Here is a 16,608-nt window from a genome sequence, read left to right as displayed (position 1 = left end):
CTCTGTCCCAATCAACTCCAGTTATCAACACTGACTCCATGGAGCTTATCACTCTCTTGAGGGTTAAGATAACTCCCGGTAGAGTCAATTTAACCCTAATGTTCATAACACTGTGATTTCCACTAACCTTGATTTACTGTCTAGTGTCTTGAATCTCTCCATTGCCGTCAAAACTGGAGGGAAACCTGATTTAGTTTTGTAAATGTTACAACAGAGCACCAACTACTTCCTGGAAACTTAAGAGCCCAATGTAGACATTGGCGTAATAACTACTAAGGTTTCTGTTTGTCAGTGTGTGTGAGTTCAGAATAGCCTCCCTCTATCTATCGTTGCTCAGTCTCTGGAAGCCTTGGAGGTTAGCACACTTGTACTATATATTGATCCCTTAAGCCACTGCACTGTTTGGCCCCTTCGAGTGTGTGTGTGTATGTGTGTTTGTATGTGTGCGTGTGTGTGTGTGATTCGTGAGTGTGTATGATTGCGTGAGTGTGTGTGTGCGTGCGTGTCTTGATGTGTGTGTGCTTGCGCATGTGTGTTTGCGTCTTGATGTGTGCGTGCATGTCTTGATGTGTGTGCTTGGATGAGTGTGTGTGTGATGAAGGGTATTCGAGGACTTTGAAGCCATCCTTTGATGTCTGGCCCGGGCAGGGTGGAAAAGCTCTTCTTGACGGGCTATCATAGATACCATATCTCCGGAGAGTGACATCGCCCAGGCCAGACCACTCTCTCAGTCCTCTCAGTACAGTGTGGGAATGCATATCAGAGAGCGTGAGAGAGAGGAGAGAGAACCTTATCATCAGATATTTCTGTACGACTGCATAGTCCACAGCCAATAGCATGAATATCTCGTTTTTTAACGGTTGCGTAACTGACAATGTGTTGAAGATGTTTGAACTGTTCAACCCCACTTCATTGTCTGAACTCTGAAGGGGTGTTGCTTGCTAGTTGAGGGTAGATTCCTCACTCATAAAGCAATCGTATCATTTGAAAAGGACATATTATAAAAGCGTTGAAATTGTTGAGTTAGGTAGGCAGTGGACTGGACAGTGGAATAATTGTTCTTTCAGGCCAGTCCTTGTGAATGTCTCTGCTAGCTGTCACTTTCTTCTAGACGTCATCTGTCCATTAAGTGTGTCACACAGGACCCTAGTGATATGTAGCGTCTGCACGTGAAAGACGACAGGAGCACACTAAAGTCAACCCGTGGCTTTAATGACTGCAGACATGATGTCATGATGACAATAGCTGAGGTAACACAACACCTATAAGCCCGTGCCATGTACAAATACCCCAATATGAGGTAATCTGATCAGCTGTCCAATGGACGAACAGTATGGCCTATTTTGTCCCAACATGATATCAAAGTATCTTTCTAGAAAGATACTTTTGATATCAACTGGATAATGTTGGGACAAAATAGGCCATACTGTATGTTGACACCCCTTCAAATTTGTGGATTCGGCTATTTCAGCCATACCCGTTGCTTACAGGTGTGTAAAATTGAGCACACAGCCATGCAATCTCCATAGACAAACATTGACAGTAGCCTTAACTGAAGAACTCAGTGACTTTCAACGTGGCACCATCATAGGATGCCACCTTTCCAACGAGTCAGTTTGTAAAATTTCTGCCCTGCTAGAGCTGCCCCGGTCAACTGTAAATGCTGTTATTGTGAAGTGGAAACATCTAGGAGCAAAAACGGCCCAGCTGCAAAATGGTAGGCCACACAAGCTCACAGAACGGGATCGCTGAGTGCTGAAGCACGTAGCGCGTAAAAATCATCTGTCCTCGGTTGCAATACTAACTACCGAGTTGTGAACTGCCTCTGGAAGCAACGTCAGCACAATAATTCTTTGACGGGAGCTTAATGAAATGGGTTTCCAAGGCCAAGCAGTCAAGCGTCAGCTGGAGTGATGTAAAGCTCGCCGCCATTGGACTCTGGAGCAGTGGAAATGCGTTTTTTTGAGTGATGAATCATGCTTCACCATCTGGAAGTCCGACAGACTAATCTGATTTTGGCAGATGCCAGTAGAACGCTTCCTGCCCGAATGCATAGTGCTAACTGTAAAGTTTGGTGGAGGAGTAATAATGGTCTGGGGTTGTTTTTCATGGTTCGGGCTAGACCCCTTAGTTCCAGTGAAGGAAAATCGTAACGCTAAAGCATACAATGACATTCTAGACTTCTGTGCTTCCAACTTTGTGGCAACAGTTTGGGGAAGGCACTTTCCTGTTTCAGCATAACAATGCCCCTGTGCACAAAGCGAGGTCCGTACAGAAATGGTTTGTCGAAATCAGTGTGGAAGAACTTGACTGGCCTGCACATAGCCCTGACCTCAACTCCATCGAACACTTTTGAGATGAATTGGAATGCCGACCGCCAGCCAGGCCTAATCGCCCAACATCAGTGCCTGACCTCACTAATGCTCTTGTGGCTGAATGGAAGCAAGTCGCCGCATCAATATTCCAACATCTAGTGGAAAGCCTTCCCAGAAGAGGAGAGGCTGTTATAGCAGCAAAGGGGGGACCAACTCCATATTAATGCCCATGATTTTGGAATGAGATGTTCGACGAGCAGGTGTCCACATGCTTATTTCCCTCATTAAAATGCAAATCAATTTATAACATTTTTGACATGCGTTTTTCTGGATTTTTATGTTGTTATTCTGTCTCTCACTGTTCAAATAAACCTACCATTAAAATTATAGACTGATCATTTCTTTGTCAGTTGGCAAACGTACAAAATCAGCAGGGGATCAAATACTTTTTTCCCTCACTGTATTTTTATGAATTCCCCTGCCACTAAGTTCCAATACAGGATGAATCCCCTGAAAGTGTAGAGAAAGTCCAATCCAACTTAAAGGCCTTTGGTTGCTTCTGAAGTGTCTTTCATGAGTGAATCTCTCTCACTTGACTCTCCTTAGCCCCTTTCACAGACCTCCCTCTCCCTAGCCCCTTCCACTGCCCCCCCCCCCCCCCCCCCCCCCCCCCACCACAGACATCACAATTCTCACAAAATAATCAGCTCTATCATCCCCAGGGAGAAAGAGCAGAACACGGTTGAAAAGTTATTTTGCTTTCAACCAGAGAATCTCCACAGCCTCCAATTGCCCTGGGCTCAGATGTAAAGACTAAAGCGGTCTATAAGCAGTTGTCTCCAGGGAGAGTTCTCTGTAAGACAGGAAGAATTGAGCTGGAACAGACCATTCCCTTTTCTACAGGTAATGAGCTTCCAAGGAGAGCTGCATCCGAGACCATCGATTAGCTCTAAACAAACACATCTGACCTAGATTTCCCGAGCGCTGCTGTTTCGGCTGCTGCTCTCTGCCGTTGACGCCTGCACCAGGCCCTTTTTGAAGCTGTCGCCGCCTCTTTCGGCCATAACACGTTTAAGGGACAATTGTTCTGCCTTGAGAGTCTGCGTTTATGGAGCAAAAACGAATTGCTTTAATGGGGAGACGGGGAACGTGGAGATGAGAGCACTGACATTTGTGTCGTGACACGGCCGTTAGTACCACGTCATCGCCAACACCAATGAACATTAATAGAGACGACCGTAAATGTTGCGAACCATAATGCATCAGCATGTATCAGGTTTTTGTATTTGGCTTCGTGGAATGTAATTCAACTCATATGATTAGGATTTATAATATAGTCACGTTCGTCTACGCTGCATGGAGGGAAGTTTATTATACATGTATGGCTGGATAACAAATCTTCAGATTAAAGGTTTTCTGTTTTTGGTGTCACAAACCACCTCAGACCGTCTAAGAAACCTCTTAAAGGCTACATTTCAATTCATTTACTTTCTAGCTATCCATTGAGTTGGCATAATATCTGAGTACATTATGTCACTTTCTGGTGTTCTGTGGCTATTTGTTACTCCAGCTGCTTATGTGCCCCTATTCTGTTGCACCGTTTGCGGTTGGATGCTCTTTCAGGTTGTTTTGTGTTATCTCGCTCATGCGGTACATTTTCCATGAGGAGAATTTTCCATGTTATTATTGTTGTTAGTGTGGCTGTTGCTCTGACTGTAAAAGGCTGTTTAATGGTTCTGCTCACTTCGGCTAATTGCTGAAAGTCATTAAACAAGTGCAGATGTTAGAGCGTACGTGTGTGCACGCGAATGCTTGGGTGTACATGCACGCGCATGTATGCGCCCACACACAGAAGGTCGATTCTATCCATTCATTTCAACTATATAGACTCTCTCAATGCTATTTACTTTGCGATTTAGGCTAACAGCTCTGAACCACAGCAGCACTGTTACATGTCCTCCAGTAAGCAGCCGTCAACCAGCTGGCTCCAGTGTGCTTGGCTATATTTCATACATCCTGCTTAGTGGTTAGTTAGCGCTGCTCTGGACATTCTAGGCAACCTCAAAGGACAGCTGCACATGAAGGCAGCCATCAGGGGATGTACAGTAAATGTCTGTGTCCCAAAGTATTGTATGTCTGCAGGACCAAGTATTGCACTACATAGGGAATAAGGTGCCGCTTGGCACACAGCCTATTACAGAGAAGACTTTTCACCGTATTCAATTTATGGAAGTGGAACTGGTAACTGGGTGGATCCAGCATGATTCTTTTTTGCACTGCAGAATTGTAAGTCTGGATCCTAAGGGTCAAGATAGCCAATGTTTACAGTGGGATCCTAGATGTATTCCTGATTGAGTTGCTTTTCAGTAATGTACGTAATGTCTCGGATATCTTGCCTTCCATGGGCAGACATCCTCCGACGCATCCTATCACATCTAGTGTGATATCATCGGCTATAACCAGCACCTAGCTCCAGCTGTCAACTTGGATGGGCCACCGTCTTACAGTACAGAGCAGTTGCTGCGTGTGTATTATGACTCAGGGAGGAAAGGATTTGTCACATTTCCAAGCTGTTCACTCTCCCTATAAGGGCTGTGTACCAAATGACAACCTATTCCCTTAAGATGTAGTGCCCTATTTTGGGAAGTAGTAGTGCCCTATATAGGGAATAGGGTGCCATTTGGGATGCCGGCAAGGACCAACAGAGACATTTCCCTTGATGTCAATTTCAGTGACTTACAAATTACATAACAAGTCTGTGTCTATAAAACACAGGCTGTGTCCAAAATGGCACTATATAGTGCACTACTTTTGACCAGGGCCCATAGGGTGCCATTTGGGACGTAGACATATACTACTAGTTGCCAAGTATTAGTCTCGGTGTTTTTGGAGTGAGAGCAACCTCTGTGCCCCAGCACATTATTCAGTACAACCATAGATTTAGTTGGTTTCTTCTCAGCACTCCACACGGACAGACATAACAGCATTACTGTTGGAGTCTATCAATATAGATGCTACCCAGAGCTGGCATATGCAAGGCTTTTTTGCTTCTCTCTCTCTCTCTTTCACTTTCTCTCTCTCTCTCTCTCTCGCTCTCTCTCTCTCTTTCTCTCTCGATCTCTCGCTCTATTTCTTTCTCTCTTCTGACATATTTCTTGTCTAGGGGTTGTCTAGGGCAGCATCTGCGTTAGATCCGGCTGAATTTGTCCCGAATTATAGAAGAATAATCCAATCACGGCAGCATTGTTTGTGTGCTGCTGTAAACTTTGATTTGATTTGATTTGTGTACGCCCCTCTGCCAGTAAATGGGCTTGTACATTATTAGCTCACAAACAAACAGCCCCCCCTTTCTTTGATCAATGAAAGATGCCAGGCACCCACCACAGAATTAGATTTACCCCCGCACTTCCTGATTGGGCCACACAGCGGACTATAAATAGACTTCTCTTCATTGCAGCGCAGATCCTGTCATGAGCCCTGTCGCTGGAGATGAGTTGATAATGCAGAAGTAGCAGCCTCATTCATCGATTCAACCCAGCACACGTTGCTAGGAGACATGGTATAGGAGGGATAGGCCCAGTGGTCTAAGCGCTACGATGTCCATGCATTATCATTTGATCTCTTTCTGTTGCCCATCTCAGTACCTCTCTGTTTCTCCTTTGCTTTTTCTCTGTTTCTCTGTTTTTTCTCCTTTCAATTGATTTTCTACTGAAAGCGTTCTCTCCCTTGCTAGCTAGCTGTTTAGCGCGGGGCCTCTCTGTACCTCTTGTGTTCTCCCTCCTCTCTCCTCCCTCCCTGGTTCCCATGGTGGTGTAGGGGCCGTGACCTAACCTCCTGTAGTAACACTCTCGCTCTCTTTGTCTCACACACACACACACACACACACACACACACACACACACACACACACACACACACACACACACACACACACACACACACACACACACACACACACACACACGTCAAGTCCCCAGAGCAAGGAACACTTACATAACAGCCTGTGGGTAATAAAGTTTGTTCCTCGGGCCGTGCTGACTCAGGCTGGTCCTTAAACGGCGTGTGCTAATCGCCCTGAAGACTGTCAGGATGGGGTCGCTCTCACTCTATCAGAGACTACTGATAGTGGCTGCTCCACACACACACACACACACACACACACACACACACACACCACATACACACACGCTCCGCTCAGGCTGTAAAGGCACTCTGAGTGATTGTTGTGGGTGTACTGTGTCCATTCCCATATGTGTGCTTTTTCCCCAGATAGAAGCGCATGTTCCCTATTTACAGTGCACCAATAAACAGGTAGTGGACTAAGCCTGTTCCCCTTCGTCTCCTCGCATGTCGTATCCATTAAAAGCCACGCGTTTATTTTCCCCTTTCAATGTCAGGGTTCCAAGGAAAGTGTAATGATTCCCACACGTTTGTATCTACATTGGGAGCTTTTGTCTCTCTATCAGTGTTGAGTGGCTTTCCTCTCCCTGAGCCGGACTAAACTGCCTGGCTGTTAAGATCAATAGGCCACTGGTGAAACAGAAGCACGGGCTTTAATGACATGGAGAGATTGCAATTGGTTTAATTTAAGTCCCAGTTTTGATGAACTTCCTGCTCTAGATCGCTTGGTGATGTCCTGTTCTCCTGGGTGTGCGTGCGTGCGTGCGTGCGCGTGCGGTAATACTGTATTTGCAGTGCAGTGCATCACTCCATCTCTGTCTATGGTTGCCGTCATCCCTGCCCGCCTGGTGTTGTGAGATGTCTGCCGGGACTGTGGTATTTCACAGAGGAACGTGCTGGAGTAATTCACACCGGCTTGTCTGATGACACAGAGGAAGTGGTAGAGATACTAGATCAGGATGCTGCTGACTGACAGTGATGTCATGTCCAAGGGACGACGTCTTGCCACTTCTACCATTCTCAATCAATCCAAACTTTCCCCGTACGGGACGTGCTGCTCTGCGTTGTGTGGAGCCGTTCAACATAGTGCACTTCGCAGAGGGCAATGGGGAGAACCACGCGCTATCGACAACAATTTAATTCCGCTCTCCTTTTTCTTTTGTGTGTACGTTCAATTCGGGATGTGCCTGGCAGGGTCAAATCATTTTGAATTGCAATGGAGGTGCCGCATTTTTTATCTTTACCCTCTGCTCCCCAGGGCCTGTACGTGTTTGCGGTGTACTTCCTGATGCACAACCAGCTGTGTTGGCCATCCAAGGCCAGCTACACAGTGGAGATGAACGGCCACGGCAGCCCAGACTCCACCTACCACAGCGGGGTAGGGGGTGCCGCCACCATAGGGGCGGAGATCAACAAGTCCACCCAGAACCTCATCAGCGCCATGGAGGAGGTAACCCCCCCACACACACACACACACACACACACACCCTGCCATCTTTCCCTCCCTCACTGCACAAAACTACGGAGAAAAAGCAATAGAAAATGCTGAGGAGCCCTGTTCTAGCCCCACAAGTCCCCAACTTACTGACTGACTGACTGCGTCATCCTTACCCCCCATACCGCTCTCTCCCCTGCCCGGTGCCCTTACTCTAAAGCCCTTACCTCAACCCTTTCCCCTTCCCCAGTCCCATCCCTCTCTCTCCTCTCCCCTCTCTCTCTCTCTCTCTCTGCCCTCATACCCAGGGCTCGGTTTGACCAGTCCTCTCCTCACTCACACCCTTGTCAGCAGATCCTCAGGGAAACACAGCGTGTCCCTCCACACTTTCTGTTTGTTCACAATCGCTTGAGTCAGCTATACCGCAATTACGCTTACACTAGCGTGTGTGTGTGTGAGAGCTGCCATGCAGAGAAGTGTTCTCCTCTCCTCAACTAGTAGCCCACCTTACCCAAGAACTAAGCCCTCTCAATATGACCTGTCAGGCTACGTACTCCCCGGGCCCAGTCCATTCATCCCCTGCTAAGTCACAGCTCTGCTGGACACCCTATAAGGAGTTACCCTGAAGAGGAGATGGGGGGGGAGAGTTAGTGAGAAAATGGAGAGGGGAGGAGGAAGGGGTGCGGAGGGGATTGGTACATGGGAGGTGTCAGCCCCCTTCAGAGTGGATATGGTAAATGGTGGCTGGACACTGTACCACAGCTCTAGACACTGTACCAATTACAGGCTATTACACCTGTTTGTCTGTTATTACAGGCCTGTTCAGATAGGCTATTGCACCTGTCTGTCTGTCATTACAGGCCTGTTCAGATAGGCTATTACACCTGTCTGTCTGTCATTACAGGCCTGTTCAGATAGGCTATTACACCTGTCTGTCTGTCTGTCATTACAGGCCTGTTCAGATAGGCTATTACACCTGTCTGTCTGTCTGTCTGTCATTACAGGCCTGTTTAGATAGGCTATTACACCTGTCTGTCTGTCTGTCATTACAGGCCTGTTCAGATAGGCTATTACACCTGTCTGTCTGTCTGTCTGTCATTACAGGCCTGTTCAGATAGGCTATTACACCTGTCTGTCTGTCTGTCTGTCTGTCATTACAGGCCTGTTCAGATAGGCTATTACACCTGTCTGTCTGTCTGTCATTACAGGCCTGTTCAGATAGGCTATTACACCTGTCTGTCTGTCTGTCATTACAGGCCTGTTCGGATAGGCTATTACACCTCTCTGTCTGTCTGTCATTACAGGTCTGTTCAGACAGTCTATTACGTCTGTCTGTCTGTCTGTCTGTCTGTCTGTCATTACAGGCCTGTTCAGACAGGCTATTACACCTGTCTGTTTGTCTGGCTGGCTGTTGATGATATGTTGATCTTTTGAATCAGCTGTATAGTGCAAGGGCAAAAACTAAAATGTGCACCCCATTAGGTCCCCAGGACCAGGATTAAGAAACACTGAGATAGGCTATTACACCTGTCTGTCACCGGGGAGAGAGGGAGGGAGGCTGGTGAAACTGGGTTTCCTGGAAAACGCAGACTAAGGGAAAATTAGACTCCACAAGGATTCTTTCCACAACGCAATAATTCCCTGTCTGTGCCTTGGATGGCGTGTATGAGAGGACAGGGATAGTTGTCCGGTGATGGGTTATATTATTACCTGGACACATACTGTCTGCTGAAAAAACATCCAGTCTCTTTTGGTGGAAACCACACAAGATCGCTTAGCCAAGTGAAATATCTTAGTTATGTACACAATGTGCCGGTTCTCATGGCTAGCTGGTTGTCTGTGATGGTGCTGAACTCTCTCTTCCCATCACCACTCATCCAGACATCTAGTGATTAGCCCTGGGAACTATCTGGGTCTCTCTCTCTCTCTCTCCCTATCTCTCGTGCCCGCCTCTGTCTTCCCTCTCTCCCTTTTAATTTATCTCCCTCCCCCTCTTCCTCTCCCTCTGTCTCTCACTCTCTCTCTCTCTGAAGAGAAAGGATTCACCAGTGCAGCAGGTTCAGTGCAGTGTTTGCATATTCGAGACTGATTTTGTATGAGACCCAGAGCCAGCGACCTCCCTCTCACCCCTTAACCCCCACATGACCCTTCGTCCTGCGTTTAACCCTTTGGGGAGCTTTGACAACATAAACTCTGCGTGACCCTCCACGTCTACGACGTGATTACACGGCTGACAGGCCCATTCTCTGCTATCCTGAGCTGACTCCCTGCCAGAATGGGACTGGTTTTTGGCATTGCATTAATCATGGAGATTTAGTTCCCCCCCTTTACGTGCTCGTCTCTGGTTTGTGTTGTTTATGCAAATCCATAAGGATACCCACTGTGCACTCCAAATAGTGTAAATGTCAGCTTCTAAAAAACACTCTAGAAATGTAACCCTGACATAATTTATGCCCTCTGATCAGTGTCATTTCAATGTGTTGGACAGTGGCTGTCTTTGTTAATGCCGTATACAGTCTGTAAAGATATGCTGTGTGTGTGTTTGTGTGCGTGCGTGTGCGTACGTGTGTGCATGCGTGTGCATGTACGTGTGTATGTGTGTGCATATTTGTGTTTTTATGTGTGTGTGTGCGCGCGCCTGCGTGCGTTTATGTGTGTGCATGCTGTGCGTGTGTGTGTGTGTGTGTGTGTGGCAGGTGTCCGCGGACTGGGAGCGTGCGTCCCTGCGTCCGGGCAGTCAGCCCAGCAGTGTGTTTAAGCAGAGCCCTCAGAGTGGGACCTACACCACCGACGGAGGAGGCTTCATCAACGACAACCTAGTGGCCGACGAGGAGTCCCAGGAGTTTGACGACCTCATATTTGCCTTAAAGACGGGTAAGAATCACTTTGGCCAGCGTCCCAAATGCCGCCCTATTCCCCGTAGTGCACTACTTTAGAAGTGCACTTTGTAGGTAATAGGGAGCAATTTAGGGCACGGCCTATCACTTATCCTGCAGACATATTATTCATCAGTCATCTATAGCCTATATGAAGCCAATAATTAGAGCCCAGAGTTTTTCCTAATCAGGTCATATGGTCAGAAGAAACTCCGTGTCCTACTCATCAACACCATAATGGTGTCAAGGGAGAAGTGGATACTGCCATGAGTCAGTATACATACAGATCACCTCTTATTCCCTCTTAAGTTTTTTTAAACATTTTTTTAACGTTTTTTTTATAGTTTTTATAATCGTTTTTTTTATTTAACCTTTATTTAACTAGGCAAGTCAGTTAAGAACAAATTCTTATTCCCCATGATGGCCTACCGGGGAACAGTGGGTTAACTTCCTTGGTCAAGGGCAGGGCGACAGATTTTGTACCTTGTCAGCTCGGGGATTCAATCCAGTTAGAGTTCCAACTTGTACTTGAGCATACATGTACCTGATCTGGAATATGGGGGACTCACATATGGTTTTCTAACCTTTGTGTGATTTGCTGTGTGCGCATTTGAACGTGTGCATGTGCATGCGCATGGGTGTGTATGGAGGCCTGGAGCCGGTGTGTATGTGCATGTACGCGCAGGTGCAGTCGTGGGCCCATGGCAGCCATTACTGCTGGCCCTGCTCGGTCAGTCCTCAGCGAACCCTGTCTTGAGGCTGTAGGAACCATTTTTCCTCAGTCATCAATGTTTAATGAGATATGGGGTCTTACTGCCGGCTGATATATCAACGCTCCACACTCCCTTTCTCAAATCACAGAGGAATCGATCTACGCTGCCTGAATAACAAGTGGCAGGACCCAGCTGAAAACATGCCAAGTAGTGTTCAGGACTTTGTTTGGTCTGTTTCTCTAGGGAATATAGGACGCGCCCCAAATGGCACCCTATCCCCAATATGGCGCACTACTTTTGACCAGAGGCCCATGGGCCCTGGTCAAAAGTAGCGCGCATCGAATAGTGATGTCATGTTCTTTTGTAGTGTTAAGGTGGACCAAGATGGCAGTGCTGTGAGAGCGTCATGTCATGTTTGCTATTATTATTATTATTATTACTATTATTGTCACAGCATAACATCATCATACCGTTTAGATTTGATATGTCTCTTCACTGTACATAGCTACTACGTTCACTGTAGTTGGATTCTTTAGAGAGGACACATGTTATTTCCATGAACCTTCTCTCACCCGTGAAGATTTCTGTTTATAGAAACACACCCCATGGGAAGAGATGTGTCATGCGTCTTACCTTATTTCCCAGTCAGGCCTGATAACCAAGGTGTCCATATCATGGAAAGAACTCCATCTGGGCTTTGACCCCACCTCGCGGTGGCCCCGCCGGGCCCTTGATTGAGTGGCCTCTGAAGGGCCCCGTGCAACACAGAGGTTAATCTGGCATCTCAGTGCTAACTGGGCCCCTGGGCGAGGTCAGTGAATACACGCCAGTATCCACTCTCCGGAAAAGACATGTCTATCGCCGTGGCTGCGCTAAATTAAAAGTCCCTGGCGGCAGCGGACTTGGAGTTAGTCAGAGGTGTTAATGAGAGTGGATTGGCTAGAGAGGGTAATGTTACCGTAAATAAAAGCCTCGGGGAGAGGCGAGCGCTAACTCTTCTTCAGCCGTCTTTAACGTGTAGTGTGTGTGTGTTTTGTGTATGATGTGGGTGGGCGCACGTGCGTGCCTGCATAAGCCATAGTTGTTATGGAAGATGAGTCAGCATTTCACTGGCCTTGCCTTGACTCCTCTATCACCCAACTGTACACCCCATCATTCAGCCTCAAGTTGAACACGTCTACGAATGGGGCGGCATTCACGGCTCTCTTATTGTTAAAACAACATCTCGGAAGATGAATTCTACAGGTGAACACGATTGAAAAGCATAAAGGAACAATTATAACCACAAATATCTGCTAAGTCTATTACCTGGGGTTGTTGTGGGATACCTGAAGCGCTCCTGCTTCTTCTTTTCTTCCAGGTTGAACAAGATGTTTAATCCTAAATACATCCAAAACAATGACTTGGAGAAAGAAATGCTGTGCTAGAGCATTTCTCCTGGCCTGTGTTGTAACCGTCCCTCTTCCGCCTCCCTTTTGGCGTGTATTTCTGACCTCTAGCTCTCTACGTGGCCGGCCATATGTTGCCACACTCAAACGATAACCTCCTTCATATCTACCCTAGACCTCCCTCAGACGCAGGCAGAGGTCAGGGAGATAGAAGGGAAGTCTAGAATGAGGTTTTGCATAATAGGCCAGTCAGTCAGTCAGTCAGGCAGTAAAGTTAGTAGCAGCACACTCATTAGGCTCTTCACAGTCCGTTAAAGGGTGAATCGTTAACTTACCATCCCACTGGTTGTCCTTAATGCCCTGCTTTTACTGTACAATTCCTTCGGAAAGTATTCAGATGCCTTGACTTTTCCACATTTTGTTACATTACAAAAATAAATACATGTCAGCAATCTACACACAATACCCCATAAAGACAAAGCGAAACAGGTTTTTAGACATTTTTGCAAATGTATTAAAAATCAAAAACAGAAATACCTTATTTACATAAGTATTCAGACCCTTTGCTATGAGACTCGAAATTGAGCTCACGTGCATCCTGTTTCCATTGATCATCCTTGAGATGTTTCTACAACTTGATTGGAGTCCACCTGTGGTAAATTCAATTGATTGGACATGATTTGGAAAGGCACACACCTGTCTATATAAGGTCCCACAGTTGACACTGCATGTCAGAGCAAAAACCAAGCCATGAGGTCGAAGGAGTTGTCCGTAGAGCTCTGAGACAGGATTGTGTCGAGGCACAGATCTGGGGAAGGGTACCAAAAAATGACTGCAGCATTGAAGGTCCCCAAGAACACAGTGGCCTCCATCATTTTTAAATGGAAGAAGTTTGGAACCACCAAGACTCTTCCTAGAGCTGGCCACCCGGCCAAACTGAGCAATCGGGGGAAAAGGGCCTTGGTCAGAGAGGTGAGCAAGAACCCAATGGTCACTCTGACAGAGCTCTAGAGTTCCTCCGTGGAGATGGGAGAACCTTCTAGAAGGACAGCCATCTCTGCAGCACTCCACCAATCAGGGCTTTATGATAGAGTGGCCAGACAGAAGCCACTCCTCAGTAAAAAGCACATGACAGCCCGCTTGGAGTTTGCCAAAAGGCACCTAAAGATTCTCTGGTCTGATGAAGCAAAGATTGAACTCTTTGGCCTGAATGCCAAGCGTCACGTCTGGAGGAAACCTGGCACCATCACTACGGTGAAGGATGGTGGTGGCAGCATCATGCTGTGGGGATGTTTTTCAGCGGCAGGGACTGGGAGGCTAGGCAGGATCGAGGGAAAGATGAACGGAGCAAAGTACAGAGAGATCCTTGATGAAAACCTGCTCCAGAGCGCCCAGGACCTCAGATTGGGGCGAAGGTTCATCTTCCAACAGGAAGATGAGTGGCCCAGCCGGAGCCCGGACTTGAACCCGATCGAACATCTCTGGAGAGACCTGAAATTAGCAGTGCAGCAACGCTCCCCTTCCAACCTGACAGAGGATGAGAGGATCTGCAGAGAAGAATTGGAGAAACTTCCCAAATACAGGTGTGCCAAGCTTGTAGCCTCATACCAAAGAAGACTCGATGCTGTAATTGCTGCCAAAGGTGCTTCAACAAAGTACTGAGTAAAGGGTCTAAATACTTATGTAAATAAGGTATTTCGGGTTTTAATTTTTAACACATTTGCAAAAAAGTTTTTGCTTTGTCATTATGGGTTATTGTGTGTAGATTGATGATTTTTTTTTATTTACAACATTTTAGAATAAGGTTGTAACGTAACAAAATGTGGAAAAATAGAAGGGGTTCTGAATTTTTCCCGAATGCGCTGTAATTGACTGTCATAAAAATTATTATTGCAATAACTGCGCAGGTAATCTAGAGGTCGTTCTGTTCTTTGGATTACATCACATTGTGTTCATCCCAAATGTCACCCTATTATTCCCTTAAAGTGATGGTCCAGAACTTTTGTATAATTTCAGCCAGTGGTTTTGAAAGTGGTGCTCACGAGACAAAACAGGTCCCTGTTTTTTGTGTACTACATCAATTGATATGATATTTTACGAATCTAATTCAAACAATATGTTACAAATTTGTTGTGCTTAACATCCTGGACTGCATCTTTAATAGTGTACTTCTTAGTGGGCCCTGGTCAAAAGTAGTGCACTAGGGAATAGGGTGCCATTTGATACACCCTATTGTTCATGCCTTTACCTTTGGAACCACTAGTCATGAAACACTCACTTCTACCTGTCAATTTGGACATGTTGACTGTAGTTGAAGTGTATAGATAATGTTAAAATGTGCTGTTACGTGCTGTTTTGGTTGTTGATTATCATTCTCACTCACCTTTCACTCAGAACACTGCAGCAGCTGTTGATGTCGAAATGTCCTGTAGGCCTTTAACCACAAACAAAATTCTTTTTTTTTTTTTATGAATCAAGTAAGTTGATGTCATGCATTATCTTAGCTCTGGTCCACAGCGTAGTGCGCATTCTTCCACTACGCTCACCGTGCACTAAGCACTGGACCAGAGTTAACATTATCAATAAGTGATGATTGACATGTGTGCTGTCTCTCTCTCCCTGTTAGGATCTGGCCTTAACCTGAGCGACAACGAGTCGATCCACGGGAGCCATGATGGTGGGAGTACGGCCCCATCCCAGATCGTTGAACTAAGACGCATCCCCATCGCCGACACACACCTTTAACCTCCCACGTTTTTATACCACAGAGAAAAACACAACAGTATTTTTATATTTCTACTGCCTTTGCACTAAAACATCCCGATTTTTTTTTGTTTTGTTTTGTTTTTAGAAAAGTTGTAGTTTTTTCGTTAGCTGTTTGATATCATGAAACCCGGTGATGTTTTTATGTCTGTTTTTATATATGAATATATAAATGTTTTACTAAATTAATTTGTGAAAGTCCTTGATGGAGTTTTTGAAGTTGATTTTATCTCTCCTTGGATGTAAACATTTTGTAAAGTTTTTAGGACACGAGCCAGCACCCACAAACCTGCTGCTAAGGTTTGTGTAACATTGTTAATAAATAATTCAACAGCTATTTTACATTGGGCTGTCTTGATTAAATTTGTCCGCCTGTGATTGCGTTTGGAGCGGCTGGCAGCAGTCTATGGTCTGTCAACAGTTGGGCATAAAGAGAGGAGAGCTTGTGTGAGAGTTGCGTAACGCAGGATGTGGAATTGCTGAGTCGCTGTGGGGTCAGACTAGAGGACACTGTGAATGCATGCAGTCTCCTGGGGGAATTTCACAAACTTGTTCTACACAGTCTGAGTGATCTGGTCCTGGGAGATCAGGTCTGGACATTTCTGCTTGGGTCTGCAAAAGCGGCGGGAGGTGGAAATATGGAGTATGGATGTGGAGTATGAAAGTTCATATTGAGCCTGTATGTAGATGAAATCTAATGCCTGATGATCCTCATGAAGTGTGCCAAACCTGTAAATGTACTGCAGGTACACGATCAGGATACAAGGTCAAACACTGAAGCATTTGTCAGACAATAGACTATTCATGGGTTACACGTTACATCACTTCAAAAGCTCTATGACAAGGGATAGTTCAGATAACAAATTCAATTATCCAAACTAAAATGTCAAAAAAAAGAGCCCGTTTCATCTGCAAAGTGAGAGCCAGTTAACTAGGCAAGTCAGTTAAGGACTAATTCTTATTTACAATGACGCCCTGCCCTGGACAATGCTGGGCTAATTGTGCACAGCCTTGTTGGACTCCCAATTAGAGCCAGATATGATACAGCCTGGGTTCAAACCAGGGACTATAGTGACAGCTCTTGCACTGAGATGCAGTGCCTTAAACCGCTGCGCCACTCAGGAGCCCAATGAGTGTGTTCACTGTTCAGCTTGGAGCTGTAAACTCAGTGGTTACTTTACCCTGACCTCTGACCTCAAAAATTGCTAGACTTGGTTA

At 46.0% G+C, this 16,608-nt stretch overlaps 1 protein-coding gene across 2 annotated transcripts in view; it reads left to right on the top strand.

The window, feature by feature from the left end:
• adgrv1 (adhesion G protein-coupled receptor V1) overlaps positions 1-15,732 on the top strand; it is a 191,703-nt gene extending 175,971 nt beyond the window's left edge. For both annotated transcript variants that reach the window (XM_029762120.1, XM_029762121.1), the window contains 3 exons: positions 7,474-7,665; positions 10,347-10,524; positions 15,254-15,732. In XM_029762120.1, coding sequence (XP_029617980.1) covers positions 7,474-7,665; positions 10,347-10,524; positions 15,254-15,372 — 489 coding nt within the window. In that variant the 3' untranslated portion in view covers positions 15,373-15,732. The remainder of the gene's footprint in view (positions 1-7,473; positions 7,666-10,346; positions 10,525-15,253) is intronic.
• Positions 15,733-16,608: the final 876 nt, after the last annotated feature.

The sequence above is a fragment of the Salmo trutta genome, chromosome 9 (assembly GCF_901001165.1).
Source record: "Salmo trutta chromosome 9, fSalTru1.1, whole genome shotgun sequence".
In the NCBI taxonomy this organism is placed as follows: domain Eukaryota; kingdom Metazoa; phylum Chordata; class Actinopteri; order Salmoniformes; family Salmonidae; genus Salmo; species Salmo trutta.
The sequence above is the reverse complement of the archived record's forward strand: the minus strand, read 5'-3'. Positions and strand labels throughout refer to the sequence as shown.